The 20,455-nt window shown below is 40.9% G+C and overlaps 1 protein-coding gene across 1 annotated transcript; it reads right to left on the bottom strand.

Moving 5' to 3' along the window:
- Positions 1-8,484: 8,484 nt before the first annotated feature.
- On the bottom strand, positions 8,485-19,151 carry ISL1 (ISL LIM homeobox 1). Its single transcript, XM_077816269.1, has 6 exons — positions 19,025-19,151; positions 18,056-18,245; positions 14,950-15,209; positions 12,349-12,635; positions 10,750-10,917; positions 8,485-8,601 (listed from the first exon to the last, which is right to left on the bottom strand). The coding sequence occupies exons 1-6, from the start codon at positions 19,050-19,052 to the stop codon at positions 8,485-8,487; spliced, it is 1,050 nt and encodes a 349-aa protein (XP_077672395.1). The 5' UTR covers positions 19,053-19,151.
- Between the last annotated feature and the right edge of the window lie 1,304 nt (positions 19,152-20,455).

Here is a 20,455-nt window from a genome sequence, read left to right as displayed (position 1 = left end):
GAACTGAAACCTTCTTTAAACAAAACTGATACAACTAGGTGAGCTCACAAGCCATTAGGGGCTCAATCCTGCTCCCACTGAATTCCTTAGCAAAACCTAATTGACTTCAGTGGTGATGGGCAAAACAAGAAGAGCCTGATCCTGAAAGCCCTTACTCAAGTGAGTAAAATTACTCTACTGCTTCAGTGATAGTGATTTAGACAGGGGAGAAATTAAAAAGCTTTTCAGTTCACTTTTATTGGACTGAATCCTGGATTTCTTGTACACCCCAAACTGCCACTGGCTTCAATGGGTGTGAAAGGAATTCAGGATAATTCTCTATATGTAAACTCTTAAATGCACACAGATAGAGCCCACTTCTGCAAAACCTTATCCACTTCATTTTGCAAAGGGGTAGTGCATTGAAATTAAAATGTCAGAAATATTTAGGTTAAATTAGTTTTGTTTGTTTTGGGAAGGATTGTTTGTTTTGTTTTGTTAGTTTTGCTAAGTTCTGTAAAATAATGTCTAGACAATTTGCATAAAATATATTTTCCTGCCAGTGGTCCCTGAAATAGGAATTCCTACAACTGTGTCTGCTAGGGTGCTACACTTGAGTAAAGGAGGGTCTGTTTGGTTCCACAACATTATGCCCACTGGGCTCTGTAAGTATATTGACTCAGATTTCTAATTATTACCAAACAAGGTGCTTTTTAGTGATGTATTGGTGGGTTAATAGTTTTGGATGGTAAATACTGTGTGGCTGTATATGGTAAAATAGATATTTAATGCAAAGTAGAGAAAAACGACTGGAAAAAATTGGTATTTTCAACTACAAAATTAGTCACTGATTTTCCACCCATTGAAGTCTGTGGGCTTTTGCTATTGACTTCAGTGGTAGTAGGACAGTGTCCAGAGATAATTATTTACCTTAGGAGCTATGTGCTCAAGCATCCATACAAGTAAATGGTAAATCTTCCACTGGCTTTAACAGAAGCAGAAGGCCTATATGAACTAATATATAGGGCCTGATCCTGCAAATCCTTACTCCCAGGAGTAGTCCAATGAATTACATGGGACTAGGTACACCAATGAGGAGAATTCTGCTCTGCATTTGCAGGATCGGACCCATAGTTTATATCCTGATATTAATGTTGGGATAAAATATTTGGACTCCAAACCCTGCTTTATTTTAAAAGTGCCATATTAATTATAAGAACTTATTCATCGCATCACATTTCTATAGGAAGGATAACTTATGAGCTGTAGTAAAAACCTTCATAAACTTTTCAAGTTAATTCCCACCATATTTTACTTAATCATGCCCAGTGACCCGTCTAACATTATCTCTATATACCTGCTAAGTTTAACACAATTCAAACAACACCTTGTATTTGTGACAGATCAAAATAAACAGCAAGTTTTACCCACGAGGGAAAAAAATAGTGCCAGGATTACTGTTAAGAATCCTTTTCTGGGGAAAATGTAGTCCTGAATTCCCTGAAACATTGGAGATCCTCCTATTTTGTTTAAATGTCTTTGATGAGAAATTATTAGGAAAGTTATAAGTTGTAATTGTTGTGCTCCAGACACAAAGGTGTTTATAACTATGAAGTCTAAATATAGAAACACTGGTCATCCACAAACTGCAGCCTTCCAAATTGTATAGGAATTGAGTTGCTGGCTACAGACAAATTTCCTAATTTCAGGTTAGTGCCCTCAATTACAATATCTACTGAAAATAGTATGCAATGCTCTATGGTTATAGCAATCAACTTCCTTCTCTCAAAATAGACTAGCATGATTATAGCCCTGATCTCAATTACACCGGTGTAAACCCCGAGAAACGACTCCGAAAGGGATACTCCGGATTTACACTGCTGTAACTGCCGCGATCCGAATCTGCTCCTGACTCTGCTGGATAGATAGAAATAGAATTCTTATAGACCCATTCACAGTACAAAGAAAACACAGGGACCCTATACAAATCGTCCAAACAAACAAGGAACCAAAAAAATTTGAAAGATCAAAAAAATCGGGGTGACATACAACCATAGGATTCTCCCTGGTTGTCCAAACGAAGTTTACTATTAAATGTTCATTCATCTCAACTGCACCAAACCATTTTAATTGCCTGCAGTACCCACAAACCTAGCATAAAGAGGTTAAATTTCCAGTTCCCAAAGAAGATCTGGGATCTGAGCTGACTTCCTCTCCTTTAATTGAATTGGTTCGATCGCTCCCTAATGATGAGGAGTAAGAGGGAGTTTAGCTCCACACACACACACAAAACTTGAACTTAAGCAACAGGATCTAAACACGATTTTTGACCCTAGCTCTCATGACACGATTCGGGGTCCCTATTAGAACATTCCCTTTTCTGGCAGTCAGGTGGAGGCTTACCCCCAAATGAATAGTATAATGCAGAGGTTTTTAAAAGAAACCGACAATTTCGTAAACTCCTCGTGCGATCTTGTTTACACCCTTCGCCTGTGGGTGGGGAGAGGAAGCGAGGTGGAGAGGGAGAGACAGGCAGCTGAATGTTTTGAAACATTCACCATTAGAACAATAAAGAGAGCTGTAAAGCCTCCAGGTGGTGTATTTGTTGTCCTGTCTGCGAGGTGTGGTGGCTCCTGGCCTGGCAGATCCTAGAGCTGCTGTGGACATTAAGAAAGTCTTTTTTTGGCTGATTCCAAAGACAGATAAGGAGCCGCCGAACCACCAGCTCTGTCTAGACTTCGGACCTCACAAGTCAAGCTCGTTGTTTGGATTAGCCTTGGAGATCTACCAACCTGAACAGCCTCCGAAAGAAAAGACACAGTAACACCCTATTTTCCTCTTCCTATTGCTTCTCAAGGTCTGCCCCATAGATAGGAGCCGAGATCTGGTTTGGCCGGTGTCTCTATTTCCCATACACCTCCCCCACCCCACCTCCCTTTTTATCTCTCTCTCACGGCTCCTCGCCTTGCTTTGTCACAATCTGCGGGGTTGGGAGGGGGTGGGGGGAGATAAATAAACGTACTGCTAAAATCCCAGTTTTGCAAATTCCCTCGTAGAGCTCCATAGCTACCGGGAATCAATTCAATTGCAACAGCAAGGACATACAGCCGCGCGGCTGGGTTATAACCTAGGGGACCCGATCCTTGTCGCCCTGGCGTCCATACTAGCAACAACTGATTTTAGTTTCCATAAGAACAGGATCGGGCCCAAATTGCTGAGTGTCACGTTAGAGTTTGATTTTTTAAAAAAAATCCCGTATCTGGTCACGATACAATGAAAATATACGGAAGGGGAAAAAATACATACAAACATAACGAACAAATCAGGTCAGGAAGGCTAGATGTCTGCAAAATAAATCACACAACTCTTTCCCAAGGCACAGGCAGATGAACTTTGCATCAGCTTTCCTCGCTAATGACAGTGCAGCCAGTGAAATATACAAAGCTACCGCATTCTGGTCAGTCATACAGCGAGTCGCCTCTCTCACCCCGCCCCCACTCCAGCCTCTCTTTCTTTCTGACTCCTTATGAACTAGCTTCTCTGTCCACACTTCAGGAGTCCCTGGGAGGAGCGGACAGATCCTCCATCACGGACTGGGACATTGTTAGCCGTTAAGTTTATGTTTGTGGCGCCTGAGCTCAAACAGTCATTCAGTGGCTTGCTCTGTTATCAAGAAAACAACAATCAGAAACAATCAGTAAACAGGATCTCTTTCCAGCCCCCTTTCTGAACTACTCACAGCTCAGCTGAAAAACACAAACCACACAGAAGTGAGACTTAATATTGTAAAATATGTTAAGGATTTTAAACATGTAGAAACTGCTGCAACTTGTGACTTTCATGGTTAAAAACAATCTTGGTACTACTTCCCCATGAAAGCTATTTTGAACTGTTCCTGGCTTTATTCGACTAAAACTGACCAGAGGGAAATCTTGCAAAAGGGTGTTAATGAGCATCCCCTCCACACATAGAGAGCGCTTAAATGTCACTGGGTTTGGGTTGTTTTTTTTCAATTAAGTGACCCAAATTGAAATTTACAGCTATATACATAAAATCGAGTACTTACTGTTGAGCTATTTGACTTGTCTTAAAATTGAAATTCAGACTCCAGATCGTCTGCGTTTCATCCAAACGTTGGTTTGGGATGTTCAGAGATAATTTACCTAGAAAAAAATGAAATGAGAACAGTTTTGAATATGACCTTGGTGCAGACAAAAGTCAGAGTGAACTTAAACAATTACTTAATAAGATCAAAAACAAGATGTTCATGTGAACAAAACACTCTGAAGTTGAACATTGGTAGTGCGGGTTGTTCCTTATCAAGACACAATAGCAAGGAAAAAGAGCCTGCAGGTTTTGTTAATTACCCTCCGTTTCTTCAAGTGCATGGAAAAACTAGCGAATGGAATAGAACAAATGAATACATCCAAACAATGATTCTCTCTCTCTCTCTCTCTCTCTCTCATATAAATCGTGGTGCCCTGGCTCACCTGAGTATTCTGTGAAGTCACTAGCAGTGAACTACTCACATACGTTTGTAAGGGCAGAATTTGTCCCGCCGTATATGTCTCTCAAGCTCCTGAAGAGGAGGGATACAAAGAAAAATACAAGAATGCAGGAATCTTCAGACAGCACGAGACTTGTTTGAAATTATCTGTAGCTTCATTTTTAAAAAATCAGCACTTCTTAATATAACTAATTCATCCTTTAACACCCCTCCTGCCCCAAGGTCTGAGCGCTAGGAACACAGATTTGCCTGGTAGCGTGTAAAACTGAGTCTACTTGAAGGATAATTCTGATCCCGGGGGAAGAGTTGGGATGAAACACATAAAGAGAGACATTAGTGTCGGGAAAAGAGTTCCATACTTTTTAGAAATGCTGCAGAAAATAAGTCATAATTTCCAGAAAGAAGAACTCAGAGCAATGAGATGGGGAAGGCTCAGGAATCATAATGGCAATCTAAAGGCATACGATTAGAAGAGATTTTTAGACACACTCTCTCGGGATATATATAAATTGGAGTCCTCTTCTTGAGGCAAAACTGTAAAACTTAAAATCAAGAACTAGGCTAAAGAGCTCAGAAAATGTTTTGAACTATGAACATAAACAAGAATCTGATTTTTGATTTTTTGTTTTTACAACAACAATTACAACGAACAGAAGTAGAATGACACCGATCAGTCTATTTCACTGCAGTCCAATAAGCTCTGAGTGAAACATTTGCAAACTGCGGAGGTGACATACTTTCATACTGTGGATTCAATACACACACATACACAGATGCAGACGTATACACTGGCATCTCTTTAGCAATTTAGATAAAAGATCCAGATAACTGTAATGAGATATACAAAAACTCCATGTACTAAGCTCCTTAATGCGTTTAAAAAAAAAAATCCCCAAATTGGCAAATTTCATTTCAGCTCCATTTAAATTAGTTCACAAAAGATATAAAAGAAGTCCGGAATTGTTTTTCACAAGGGAAAATAATTATACATTTTAACTTCACATCAAAGGGTCAAATTGCCGCAAAGCCCCAGAAGCTGGGCAGTGGGGAACACGGTATTCTATATTCCACAGCAAAGGGGAATGGACTATTGTACGCATAGCTGGGAGACACATAGCTACTTAGAAATGTAAAATTCAAACATGAATCCTGTACAAATAACAGTTAAACGAGGAAATCAAAACAAAGCCTTGTAATCCGGAACAATAAGAGACTTGCGATTTTTTTCTTGTCTAGACCAGTACGTTCTAACTCTCAGCCATATTGTGACTAACCCTGATCAGCGTGGCCCAATTTTGATTTAAGTGGGAGATTTCCTTGCTCAAGGAGGGCTGAACCGGAGCATTTGCCACAAATTAAACATATCACTCAACAAGCAAGTCTAGTGCACTGGTATTCCCCCAGCATTTGCAACGAGAAGTTATTTTGTTTCCTGTGTCCACAACAAGAGTGTGTAGCAGGGTTTGGCAGAAAGAGTGAAAGAAAAGCCAAATATAAGGGCCCAGTCTTGCCCTTAACCGCAGCTTGTGCTCCGCGAGCGACGCTCTCCCTGGAACTGAATTCCCTCTTTTCAACAGTAGAAGCAATTTAAACATGCATTGAACCAAATGGCATAATGACATCCTCACCTCTCCCTTCCCTCCCCCCGCCCCCAAGAATGTTACCAACCCTATGATCCTGTATGAAAATACAAGTGTTACTCCTCACACGGTTTAAGGTAGATTTCATATTTATTTAAATATTTATCAAGTATTCAAAAATGTATTACACTTGAGCATACAAAATGAATCCAGTTTCTATCCTTATATTAGACTTTTAAACCCCCCGCCCACTGTAGAAATGGTTTGTATATACCTTACCTAGCTCGGGGTGGGTGGGGATGATGGGGGGGGGGGTGGAGGGAGGCTGAGAGGAAACAAGATTATGTTAAGAAAACATGAGGCTTTGGAGAAACTGTCATGCAAACCAACTTGTCTTTGTCAGACTCAAAATCTCAGTGTATCCCAGTTGTTAAGGATTTTTATTTATTTATTTATTTATTTTAAAGTGAGCCTTTGTCCTGTAATGGCTGTGAGCACGAGGGAATACTTGAAAAGGAGAGAGGAAAAAAAAACCAAAAAACACCCTACCCTTTCCTCTGGTTTTCTCCCCCCCCCCCCCCAATTTTCTAGCTTTCACTACCACCTTCCACCCCTCCCCCAGATTAAAAAAAAAGGAAGAAAAGGGGGGGGGGGAGCGGGGAAAGGAAGTCCAAAGAAAATAAGAGAAACACCAATCGTGAGATTTCACAGCAATATCCCTTCAAATCTATTCCTCCTGCAGCATTTTTCAATCGTTTTGACAGCAGACACTGATAAATAATAGTCATACTTGACTTACTAAGCAAAATATGTCCCTTTTATCAGGAGCTTATACTTCAAATACAGGTCACTTCAGCAATCTTAACAAGGATGCTTTGGTATACAGCACTTTCTTCTTATTATTATTGTTTTTTTTTTAAATAATACAACTCAGAAAAGCTGAGTTCTGTTGGCTATCTCAGTTCTTTAGGTGTCTCAACATTGTCTGGTTATGCCTACAGTAATATCACATTTAAAGGGTAGGAGAGGAGGGGAAAGGGAAAGCTTGTAACGTTATCAATTGAAAGCTAAGGCATCAAACTAGCCCTGATACAGTTGTTGAAATTGAAATTTACAAGCTGGTCGTTAATACTTGCAATAAAATATCACATTCCCTATTTTCAATAGCAACCGACTTTGCATGCAATATTTTATTTCAGGTATTTAGCTGCGAACTTGTAAATATATAAAAGAGGGAACTTTTGTTTTTCTATGTTCCAAACGCTTATTTAGTGAAATAGTCCTGAAGATATAATAATTCTACATATGGCGCTTTTATTTCACATAATATTTAAGAAAAAAAGACAAAATCACATAGAATTAGACATATAATTCAAAGACCACGATACAACCTTTTTCTTCTTTTTTTTCTTTTTTCTTTTACTTCAGCAAACAAAAACAAAAACTAGAGTCAAATGACATGAAAAGTGGCAAGTCTTCTGATAATAAATAATAAATTACTTTATAATTTTTGCAATGCAAGAGTAAACCAAAAACAAAAAAAAAATTTTTTTCCTCTTTATTTCCAGAGAGAGAGAGAGAGAGAGAGAGACGTTTTAACCCATAACTATACACATCTTTGGGGGGGAAAAGTTCTTGGACAGACACGATTCAAACACAATCCCGAGACGCTTTGTGGCAAAGTAGAGGTATACCTTGTTGCAATGCTTTATAAGTCGGTTTTTAAATAGGAATTCAAAAACCTATTTTTAAAGTCACTTCAGACTTCTCGATAGAGGATGGATCTCAGCAAAACCAAACCCCCAGCTACAGTACATGCTACAAGAGACCCAGGAAACAACCCCTTAAGAGTCAACTAAAAAAAAAAAAAAAAAAAAAAAAACATTGCAAACCAATGCAGCTCCTGCTTCCTGCAATGAATCTTTCAATCATGCGGGGCTAGATTGTCTTTTCCTGATGTTGTGAAACCTATTGGAGCTCCTTTTTGGCAATCAATGACCAATAAGAAACAGCACCATTCGGATTAGGATGGACTATAGACAGTCTCTCTATCTCGGTTTCTTTCTATGTTCAGTCAAATGAACAGATGCTTCTTCTTTTTCTGAGATCCACGCATACAAATCCTCTACGTTTTAAAAACGTCTTTTCGATGCTCCTGTGGTCACTGGATATCATGTGTTTATTTACTCTTTTAAATTATTATTATTATTCTAGTAAGATCCCATGATTGTCTTCACAGTGTTGCTACCATTTCACCTTGTCATTTATAACAAGACTCCGTGCATTTCATGGAGCGTTCTTTGCTAGGTTCATTACAGGTTTGTTAAATACTTTTAAGTTTCAGAGTCCCAACATGATAACTTTCCCACTCTCTTCAACGGGGAAAATAATAATAAAAAAATCTGAACGAATTGTTCCTCATGCCTCGATAGGACTGGCTACCATGCTGTTAGGTGTATCTGGGAGCTGAGAGGACATTGATGCTACTTCACTTCCGGTGGAATTGGAACCTGGTCCTCCTTCTGAAAAATTAACCTGCCCAAAAGAAAATAAGGAGAGGGGAGGTTACAAATGTAGTTACAGTTATCAATTAAAGGCAGGAGGAGAAGAAAAAGATTTATAAATACATAAGCAACATGCACTACAAAGGGCATCATCCGAATCTCAATTAAATCAATGGGAGTTTTTCCATTGACTTGAATGGACTTTTGAATCAGCCCCTAAGTCAATTCACAGAACAAAATGGGCTGTGGGGGAGGGGAGAGGGCACACAAAAACTGTCATTAATTAGACCTGTTTTCACAGGTCGTTCAGAGATCTTTGCATTCTAATTGTTCAGGAATTCCCAACAGTGTGTTGCAGTCAATTCTTTAAGAACCGTTATGTGTTTTCTGACATGAAACTGCAAGGCTACTTCCCACTCTCCTTTATGGTGCATAATACAATAAAAACGGGCATAATGTGTTTTCTTTTCAACAAGCCATCTTCTTCCCTGAGGGTGATGTGGACTCCATGGGCCTGTATTAAATGAGTCAATTGGGTAAAAAGGGTAACCAAAGCCACTGTGAGTTGGAGATCAGATCTTAATCTTACAATGTCCATAATATGGAGAGTTGAGCATTTCTAATACACCCACAATTCAGTTGGCTCTTTCTTGGTTAGAAAATTCTGTGATTAAGGCCCTTCCTACATTGCAGAAATTTGCACCAGCCACTTGAACAGTCACTACACTGGGTCCATGCTACAAAATGCTCCTGAGGCATCTATTTTTCAATCTACATGCTCTATTTTTGGTCTAGCTGTCATAGAAAAAATATAGGGCAAATTTTGCCTCCAGGTTACATCCCAAAATATTGAATTCTGTTGCTAGACCTAGTACCCACCAAAGGCCAGTCTATCCCAGGGCTCAAAGATCTTCTGTTCAATTAGCCCAAAATAAGTAAAGCAGACAAACCAGGTCAGTGTTTTGGTTTATTTTGTCGTTGTTGTTTCTTTTTTTCATGCCTACCGGATGGCTTGGTTTAAGCAGGGGGACTAGAAGATGCTCTAGAACCAAGATGATTTGTATCATAGCATCCACAGAACAGCCTGCTAAATTACAGGGCATTCCAAATGAACATAGCATTCCAAATGGAACAAATTAATTCTTCAGCATCAGAATAAGGGAAAAAAACATCATAAAAGTGAGTGGGTCACTAAAAGGAAAGGCGTAGAAATATACATTGGTGCTTCACACCTTTATTTTTATTTTCCAAGGGATCGTTTTGAAAAATTGCTTGATCAATCAAAAACCTCTATGGTAATATTTCATTATTATTTATCACTGTGAATCGCTGAAAAACCATACACAACGTACCTTATTATTTTAAAGATCTGGTTTAAACACACTTAGGCCAGGAAATTGAGTTAAGGTTGAACTTCTGTCCTTAATTCACCTTGTTGAGCCTAAGTATTGCAGATGATATGGTCCCATATGAGCTGCCAAATGACGTAGGCATAAGGAAGTGAGTTAAGAACAGAATTTAGTCTTAAATTTCTGTCTTCTTGTTGGTTAAGCCAGTCCATTAATATTGTTTGGCTTTTGCATGTGACTATGTAATAACAATTCCCTTTATAAAATATAAGATATAATTTCAAAGGGGGTAGATATAAATATCTGCCTAGTGGTACATACTTAAAGAAAGATTTACACTTTCCCACCCTCCCTGTTTTAAGAATCTCATCGGTCTGGCTGACATAATATTCATACAGCTGAACTCAATTCTGTACTACATAGGCAACAAGAAAAAGGTGGACCCAATGTTAGTAATTGCTGTTGTAAGTTTACAAAGAGTAAAATGATGAATTGCTTATAGTTTTTAATGCTAGTCTCCTCCATAGATTTGCTTTAAAATGTAATGACTATAATTATCTTAATTACTATTTCAGACTGGTTTATGGGCCTGATCCAAAGCCCATTGAAATCAATAGGCTCCTTTCTACTGACTTCAAGTGGGCTTTCGATCAAACAACATAAAATCCATATTATTCAAAGTACTGACATATTGCAATAATGCGAATATCAGGAATGCATTTATAGTCTCGGGTTCATATCTCACAGCACATATACACCAAGTTTAGAGAATACCCAATATTCTGCCCCTTGTACATATTAGCATATTCAGCCTGGGAACTAACACTTACTAGCTGCTGAAAAGCAGGTTGATCTATGTCACTCTGCAATGCGAAGTCACTCAGTACTTTCCAAGGAGGCTGGTAACTCTGCACTTCCACTGGGTTAGCCTGTAAACCCCCATCATGTCTCTCAGGACTAGCAGCCACCATAGGAGTTCCTGTCATCCCTTGAATATTCTGTAAACAACCGACCAAAAGATGTTAATGAGCTTTGTTAACTTTATTGTATATAAGCACTGAGTCAATAAACTGCTATTCTATCTTATCTATACAGTCGCCTTTATTTACATAGTTAATCTGCTGTGAACGTCTTACCCTATTCTACTATAGGTCAGCCTATTTCTGCATTTATCACACTGGAAGTTACTTTCTTTCTCCCTAATCCTTGTATTTCTTCATGCCCGGTTGCCTAAAAGGTTATTAACTACTTACACCAAATACCACTGCCTGGCGATGCATGGTAAGGAACAAGAAACAGTTAACAACCTTGGGTTTATATTTTGCGTCCATGCTGGCTTTCTGTGTGCCCTTAACTGGATCGTATAACCTCTACGCTACCCACCTCGGGTGCCTGAGGAGCTTTTGAAAATAAACGCTACGGCTGTTATGTACAAAAGGACTTGGAGCCTTCAGGAACAGTGTGCTGATAACATTGTGTTTTATTGCATTCTAACAGAGTAAAATGAATCTCCTTAAATGCCACTTAACTAGGCAGCCTTATGAATTCATAGTCTTTTTCGGGTCAGTCAATATACGAAATACAGAGGGAATGAGTAGCCGCTTGTGTCTTTCACCAACAGAAGTTGGCCCAATAAAAAAAAAATATTACCTCATCCACCTTGTCCCTTCTTGAAAGGCTCAAAGGGGTGGGGGTGGGAGGAAGGTTGCAAAATGGAGCAAGGCAACTTGTTTGGCTAAATCCTGCAATTTAAACGCGAGCCAGCTTGTTTGCGTCATGTGTGCATATGCACGCGTACATAACTATATATAATGCTGAAAATATTGTGACTAAGATGACAAATCAAGATCTTCCCCTTGCATTTGTCTTTTGCTGCACCGGGCTCAGTTGCTCACCTATACCAATATGCACGTTATAATATAGAAAGTGGTAAGAAAATGCATCAGATTTGTGGTTTTGACTCCCCCATTGAAGAGGGGGAGTGCATCTTTCCCCCTTAGGAGTCCATGGCGTTTGTAAAATAAATATCACACAATGCTTGGCTTCATGACATCCCCTAAACTCTAGGGCTCGCAATTCGCATTTACTCTCATGCACACTGAATCCTGAGCCCCACCGAAAGGCGTGTCCACTTGAGCAGGCGGTGTAATCCTCTCGCTACGGTCTATTTTAAATTGCATTGGCAACAGAATAGGGGAATCATATTTACAGGAATCTGAAGGCAAACCAACTTGCACCACATCTGTACTTTTTTTAAAAAAAATGGAGCTCTCACATAATAAGCGGCAGTTATCTGCCCAGACAAAACCACACCCCAAAGAAGGCTGGGGAGAGGTGGGCTCTCTCTCGTGGTACAATTTCAAGATCAAAGGATCGTTTCCACTTCCGGAAGGACCGTTCCATTAGGGTCCCAGCCTGCAGCCACTTACAGTTTTGTCATTGGGCTGCTGTTGCTGAAGCTGCTTCATCATGATGCTCCTTTTTTTGTCCTTGCATCGCTTGTTTTGAAACCAGACCCGGATGACCCTCGGGCTGAGGCCAGTCATTTCCACCAGTTGCTCCTTCATAAGCGCGTCGGGTCTGGGGTTGGCAGCGTAGCAGGTCCTCAAGGTGTGAAGCTGTTTCTCGTTAAGCACAGTCCGGACTCGGGTGGTCTTCTCGGGCTGCTTGTGGACGTGGGGTCGAAGAGCGGGCTGCCTGGCAGAGATAGGTTCTGCTGCAAGGGAAAGGGGGAGGAACGAACAGGATCCCCATAAGTAAGAGGCAGAGAATCTAGAGAGAGTCAGAGCTTTCTGGGGCAGATCCTTATTGAAAAGGCCATAAAGGCATTCAGCTCTGAAGTCTTGTCCTTCTCTCTCCTCTACCAGCTAAGGGAATCACACCACAATTGGTATTTTTTACTGTACAGACAAATAAATTTTTTTTTGGGAGGGGGGGGGAGAGGGGCGGACGACAAGAAACAAACTGAAGATCAACCCTGTATTATCTTTGACAGACAAGGAATATTCTACTTCATAATAGGCAAGGGCAGGGAAGTATTTATTTATGGAGAAGCCACAAAAGCAGATAGCTTAAAAGTTTCAAAAGGGAGCACTTCGCATAATTTGCGTGCTTGCCTCTTGTATGTAGTCACTCTCACAACATGGCCTGAGACCTTGAGCACAGTTACAAGCACCGGCTACCAACGCCGCTGCTCCAAAACAAAAAGCAAACGCATCCATTGTAGAAAACCTTGTCTGTGAAAGGCGCATCCCGAGAGCCCAAGAGAAGGGGCTGTTTGGGAAAGTGGAGGATCAAGGTGAAGTTATGTCTTATGAAGATATTACAAAATCATAAAAGGGGAAGGGAAAAGCATGGCAGTTGATTATTTTAATGGAAACCGTCGGGAAATGCAACCAAATGGACAGATATTGTCATATCGAAAGTTAGAAATACATCGTTTTACGGATGCGCATATATTTTTTTGTTCTTCAGAAATTAAATTGATTAGAATACCCTAAATGTCACTTGGCCAGAAATAAAGGGGCAACATTACTAAAGGCCTGGCCAAGGAGTGTTCAATTTTGTCCTGTAAAATCGAGTTTCTATTTCTCCGTTGTCACAACAAAATCGCAAAGACATTCGATGAAGACCGAACAAGATCCCCCCAATACCGGTAATTTTGTAACTGCAGACACAATATTCCCTATAAAACATGCACAAACATGCTCGAGGGGATGCGCATAATCTGCCCGAAATTCTGGACTGATTAGCTATATGTTTCTCTGCTCTATATACATAGGTCACTTGAAAACTGCTCAGACGAGGCATCTGTGCCCCTATAAACATGGCAGGGTTTGTAAATATCCCTTAACCTTAGTTACCTGGATAGCAGTTCTCCATTCCTATCTTGTGTCGTTTATTTGTCTGTGAAAGATACAAGTACTCCTTTTCTTATTCCCCTTCCTGAAGCTCAGTTTCTATAACTATCTAATGCAAAGGTCGAAAACTAGAAGTATAAGTAAACCTGTATGCTGGGTCCAGTCTAAAGTTGCAAGGCAGAGTTTAAGATGAAATTCTCATCAAATCACATAAAACGTCTCAAGAAGGCAGAATCGCTTTAAAAGGCAATTAGTGAAGATTAGCTTGTTGACAGTTTTAAATTACAGCCTAAGTGCTCGCCTGTAGTTATTAAGTCTATCTCTTTTTGGACCCCCTTTCTACCAATGTTTTAAAACAACATGTTCCAAATGTTTTGGAAAAAAATAATGAAAAGGGATTTGTGATTCAATACTGAAGTGCTATATATACACATTAGATTATCTATCTATCTATCTATCTATCTAACCAACCCACTTTCAAAGGAGGAAACGTATGCCCCAAAGGGTCCACTGGTTCTCCCAGGCCTCTCATTCGACAAATGCACGTACAATACCTGAGGTATGTACTTCCAGTGCACCACTAGATTTCAAGGTTTTAATACTGGCTTATATATGCGTGTATACAAATACACACACATATATATATATTATATATATATATATAGTATTTATATAAATCTATATACAGCTATAATATATTAGTGTGTTTATATAAATACATACACACATATAATGTTTTAGAGATAGATCTAAAGATATGCCTTCGGATATATACATGTGTGTACATACATATAGCCAGGTGTGTGTATTCTATTGTCATATGTGCCAGGTGTTGCGGTTATATTGTCATCTATAGGTGTATATATGGATAATGATAGTATGTGTGTGGTTATAGCATTTCCATAGGAAGGCTCACCCATAGAGAGAGAGAGATCTATAGCTGTGCCTGGCTCTGCACAGCACACGTGTTCTGCAGAACAGGCCATACGCATACATACACATATATGTCTACAGGGCTGTACAGTACACACACACAGCGGCAGAGGAATGAAGGAAAGACTGGAACAAAGCCCTGGCCGCTCTCGCTGCAGAGCCGATTGATGCACAGAGTGGCTGTGGCCTGCAGTCGCAGCAGCTCGCTCCCCCCTCCCCGGTGGGCTGGAGGAGTACCTGCCATCTGCAGCGGTCTGGCGGGATGAAGGGGGCTGAGCGGGTCCCCCGCTCCCAGGCTGGCCCTTTCCACCACGTCGTGGTCGGCTCGGCAGAAGAGGCCGTCCTCCCGCAGCGCGAACTCGTCCCCTGGGATGAGCTGGCGGCTGCAGGCCACGCAGCGGAAACACTCGATGTGATACACCTTGGAGCGGGCTCGCATCACGAAGTCGTTCTTGCTGAAGCCGATGCTGCACTTGGCGCACTTGATGCCGTATAACCTGAGCGGGGCCCGGCCCAGAGACAAGAAGGAGAAAAGAGGTTTCACCCCCAGTCGTGTGCAGCCCCCCGGCCCTGCTCCACTCGCCACACGCCGCCCGCTAGTTAAACAAGCCTTTACAGCACAGAAGCCAGAAGGGGAAAGGAATAAAACGGATTCAGTTACCGCCAATGCCCAGATCTCGCCGCTGTAAAAGGCAGCAGAGCTCAGACGACCCCCCCGCCCCGGCTCCCGCAAGCACCACGGGGGCGAAGGGGGGGGGGAAACAAACACAAAACCTCCGGGAGGATTTTCCTAACCCCTCTCCTGCCCTACAGCCTGAGTCGCCCAGCAAAGGGGGCGGCGGGGGAGGAGGGGGGCCCACCGGGCGCTCTCACACTGGGCTCAGGGCACGTTGGCTGCCCCCACGCTGCTCCAGAGCTATAGCAAGCCGCTTGTGTATAATATGTAAAATAAAGGCTGGCTCCGATGACAGAGAGTGACATCCATTGCACAAACACAAACCTATTAGCCTCCTTTTTTTTTTTCTTTTCTTTTTTTTTTTGGGAATGAAACCTTCAGGAGTTTTGCCGCCTCCTGCACACTAGGGCTTCCAGTAGCTAAAGTTTTACTTCTCCCTTCTCAGGACACCGAAGGAGGAACTTTTCTAGGAACTACAGGTCTCAAGATTCTTTCTACCTTCCGCCTTCTTTCTGTAGCGTAACTTTTCTATTAAAGTGCGTTTTAAAGGATGCGGCGTTCCAGCCCTTCTCCTAATTCAACCTTTCCACTCCCCCCTCCCCCCCCAACAGCACCACCTTAAGCTGAACGCTAAGCCTTCAAACAAACGAAAGGAAAAACTTCCTTACTGGTATCTCAACAGAGCAAATAATTCGCCTCTTTGTTTTATACATCTTTAATAGCTACTGTGTTGGAGCTTGAGTCCTCTTCGATACGGAAAGAGGAAAGATATTTCAGGTAGCAATATTTATCTACATAGACAGAGATACATTTCTATTAGCTGTAGTTCGGAGTCATATTTCACAGCTCCACGGTGTATCGGCTCAGACTGAATATTATTTAGCTAACCTCTTTGATTAACAAGGCAAGTTAGTATTCTTTCTAATTCTAAACATATATGCACACATAGGTATATACGTATTCACTCACACACTCCGAAATAGTTTACCACATGCATATACACATATGCTCTCCCAAATACCCTTTATAATGCACACAATCTCTGTGTTGTGTGTATGTCTATACGCACACACATATTTACACCGTATTTGTGTGTGTATGTATAGCAGGGTGTGTGTCACACACAATGTATTCAATTTCTACTCAGATCTAAAACTTCTGAATAATAAGGTCTCAGGAAAAATAACGAAAGATCTCCAAATATTATAGCTTAATAGGTACGAGTTATTTTTGGGCATATGCTTGACAACTTTATATTTGCTCAGAGTCTAGTGCAAGGTCGCCTAGCACAAATTGTACACCTTTTATTTTAAATAATTTGAACAAATGAAATTTGTTTTGCAGAAACTTTTCAAAGTTGTAATTATTTGCTCATTTCCCCTACTCAATGAAATTCACACAGGAACGGAATGACCGGATCACACTCCCAAATATTTTCTCTCTTTTGAGACGGGGAAAGAGTCAAAGAAGAACGTTAAAAAATAAAATCAAATAAAAACACCGCTCCCAGATGCGTTTAAACGTAAAGCTAAGAACGGAGCGGATTGTTCTCAACATTGCAAAACTTTGAGGATAATTTCACAACGTGGCTTTAAGGAACAAACTATTTATGATATTTGCATTAGAGGAACTCAAGTGCTTTATTCTGATTCGGAAATAAAATGAATCTACAAAGGTATCTTAAATGGGTGATATTTATTCCTAAAACTTTCTGTAACAATGTTTTGGCCATTCAGCATAGCTAATATCCAAAATTCTGCTATACACAAACCTAGCAGATGACACCAAAGGCTAGCAATAGATAAACATGACCCAAGAGCACAAATAATAAACATCCCCAGAGTTCTGCTTTGGTTTCGCTATAGTGTTAGGATTGGCAACTCTCACATTTTATCAGTTACCAGATTTTAATGTGAGGAAGGAAGCAGTTCCATTATCTAAATATACCCAATTGTTCGCGAACAGATGATGGGCAATTTGATCTGCTCTGTCTAATTCATCAGCACAGATAAGATAAGAAAGAAAAGGCAGTCAGGTATCACGAAGGGGTTAATATTTAAAAAGAGTACATGCCAGTTATTTTAGCAAAGAAACATTGTAGTCTATCTTTTACCCTTATAATAAACGGATCTTCCTTCAGAACTGAACTGTAAACTTCATCTTATTTTTTTATAATAGGCCCTACTGTAAATAGGCTTATTTGTCCGCTCTTTTTTTTCTTTTTTTACTGCATACATGTTTGAAGTGTCTTCATTCTGTATCTGATTTTGCCTTCCTGTAACTCGTACAACAAACACACAGAGCTGCATTTTTCAGGTATGTGTTTAAAAGCGACCAGCTCTGTGCCAGAATAGCTATACTATTAAAATATATTTATATGCTATCCTGCTTTGTTAGGATCACAGCACATATGCAGGAATTTTGCTTTACCAGGAGAAGTCCTTACAAACTCTAGCTATTCCTGAGTTTGAGTGTTTTATATTTTTCCTTTTAATTTATGGAATAAACTTGACTAGAACTTTTCCCCTTATACCTTTGGAGAATTAACTTTTTTTTTTTTTTTTTTTTTTTTTTACAAAAAAACAAACAAAAAAAACCCCTCTCCCTCTGTCTGTCTCTATATACAGTAAAATCTAACCAAATAATCAAACAGCGTAAATGGCGTACCTGATATAATCTCTTTTACAGTAGGTTTTGCCATCCCTAACAAAGCACGTACAGGTCTCGTCCAAATACTGATTACACTCTGCACACTTCAAACACGCCGCATGCCATTCCAAATCCGGAGAAACCCTCAGAATATACTGATCGTGAATTTGATTGCCGCAACCAACACATAGGGAAATCAGACGTTTTTCTGAAATGAAAATAAATACATGATTGACTAACCGTTTACTCTCCTACAGAGATAAACACACTTTTAGTGTCGATCCCTTATAGGGCATACTCTGGGAGGTTTAGATTTTTTTAAAAAGAGCATTGCACTTTCGGATGGTAATTGAAGTGTGCCATCAAAACCTTGCCTCATTTAGAAAGGAGGCGGAACGTATGTTAAAATGCAGATGTGAACAGCCTTCGGTGTGAAGCTTCTAATTTTGCAAGCCTTGCACGCAACCCAAACTCCCTCGTTTTGCATTTTTTCTTCGCTCCAGGGGTATATATATGGGTTTGGCTGGAAACGTTGGGAACTGAACGAGTGGATGTTTAAACCCCTCTCCCGTATAACACTGGGCTCGATATTGTGAGCAAGCATAGACAGCATTACAGTTGTCACTGGCTCTCCTTCGCACGCCTAATGCTAATTCGCCTACATGGGCTAGGTGCTGTATATTCAGGAAGACCCACTGGAGTCTAACGCGAAGACAGCTAAATCCCCAGGGCAGCCTGGAGATACCATTAAAATCCTGCCTGCGCCCCAAACTTTAAAGGCACCCAGGACCCAATGCTAAGGATAAGAGGTTAAAACACAGCAAGCATGCAAGCATGGCAACAAAGGCACCTTCTCTACCATTCCAGTGAAGTTCAGATGAGCAGCTCCTAGCAGCTCCCTGCCTCACACGGTTTCAACAGACAGCACATTGATTCCAACAAAACGGTAAAAAAAAAAAAAATAAAAATAAAAAAAATCCTCCTTACTTTTTGGTGGGTCTCCCATGTCTCCCATATCTGTAAGAGGGGGTATTGTCCACAGTGAAATGGTGGTGTGCGCTTTCGTTTTAAGACCCCAAAGTAGGTTTTTAAGCGGTTGCTAAAAAAAAAAGCAGAGGGTGAGATACGGGCAGCAGCCGGGCTGCAGAGGCGCTGCTGGCCGGGCGGCACTGCCCTCTCTCGCGCTGCCGGGCAGTCCAGTTTTGCCCGTGTGCTGGGACTGGAAGAGGCGCTGCGGAGCCGGACTCAGCGCTGATCGGGCGCTAGGCTCTTCCTTATCTCTTACTCAAACTTCTCTGCTCCAACTCGGCTAGATCTCCATTGGCCTGACGTAACGCGCGGGGACGTCAAGCCTGTCCCGCGCCGATTGGTGGAAGGGAGCGCAGAGCAGCTGTTCTGATTATCATATTTCAGTCGCCGCAGCCTTGCAAGGCTGCTGCGGCGGCTCTGGGGTTCAGGGGCAACTTCCCCACTCCTCATTTGTGTACCCCTCTCGACTTTATTCTTGCCACTCTTCTGCAGGGCTCCTTCCGAGCGCCCCTGGCACCGTCCACTTTACTGTCTTTGCTCCATTTCTTGCTGGGCGCTTGTCAGATCCCCCTCCCCACTGAACTTTTCTTTCTTTTTTTGGGGGGGGGGGGAGTTCTGGCTATTTACATTTCGGTATTTATAATTCCATGTTTTGGGGTGGCTCCAGCTATTTCCTTCCTTGGTATCTGTCTTTGCTAGGCAGCAGAATTTGCCCCGGTTAGATGAGGGGGTAACCTACTTTTAAAAAGATAAAAAGAAATACTCGCTGTATAAAGTCACAGATACAAGGTTTAATTGTTTGTCTTTCCCATTCTCCTTTTTTTTTTTCCTTCTTGAAACTGAATAACTGCTTTATGGATTTCTGCTAAACACGAGATCGAAGAAGATACAAATATTTACCTTAAACTGCCCCTCAGAATCTCTCCATTCTATTTCCCCCCTTTTTTTTTCTAACCCTTTTTACGTCTCCTTTAGTTTAAGCCGAAGTTGAGGTCTATCAACTTTCATCGGTTCGACAATAATGGATATACACGTACAGTAAAGCTCAAAGAGTCTCTCTTTATGGCAAACGTACTAATTTATTTACACACACACCCCCCCAACATAATTCTACCCTCTTTTTTACTATATTTTGTCTGCATTTACAGCAATGCAAATGCTGGAGGTAATATACGTCTTTGCGTGTGCCTCTTTTTTTAGAAATGTGGAGAATTTCATTCAGCTACTCCAGGGAACTAAAATATCAGAAAATATTGTGTAGCTGGTCCCCAATAATATTGTTTGTGATTTTTCAGTTATGCATTTCGGTACACGGGTACTCCTAAAACTAAAGTCCTTGTAACTTTAGGGCCATGAAACCTTGCACAGGCAATTTCAGTGACCCCTTAA

Source organism: Eretmochelys imbricata, chromosome 5 (genome assembly GCF_965152235.1).
Source record: "Eretmochelys imbricata isolate rEreImb1 chromosome 5, rEreImb1.hap1, whole genome shotgun sequence".
Classification (NCBI taxonomy): domain Eukaryota; kingdom Metazoa; phylum Chordata; order Testudines; family Cheloniidae; genus Eretmochelys; species Eretmochelys imbricata.
Note: the sequence above shows the minus strand (reverse complement) of the source record. Positions and strands in the feature narration are given on the sequence as shown.

Excerpts from the sequence above, each read along its gene's own strand:
- ISL1 (XM_077816269.1), bottom strand. The coding sequence starts at position 19,052 with ATGGGAGACATGGGAGACCCACCAAAAA. Across the intron at positions 15,210-18,055 it reads TGTAAAAGAGATTATATCAG|GTTATACGGCATCAAGTGCG; the intron begins GTACGCCATTTA and ends GGCCCCGCTCAG. Across the intron at positions 12,636-14,949 it reads CAGACCGCTGCAGATGGCAG|CAGAACCTATCTCTGCCAGG; the intron begins GTACTCCTCCAG and ends TTTCCCTTGCAG.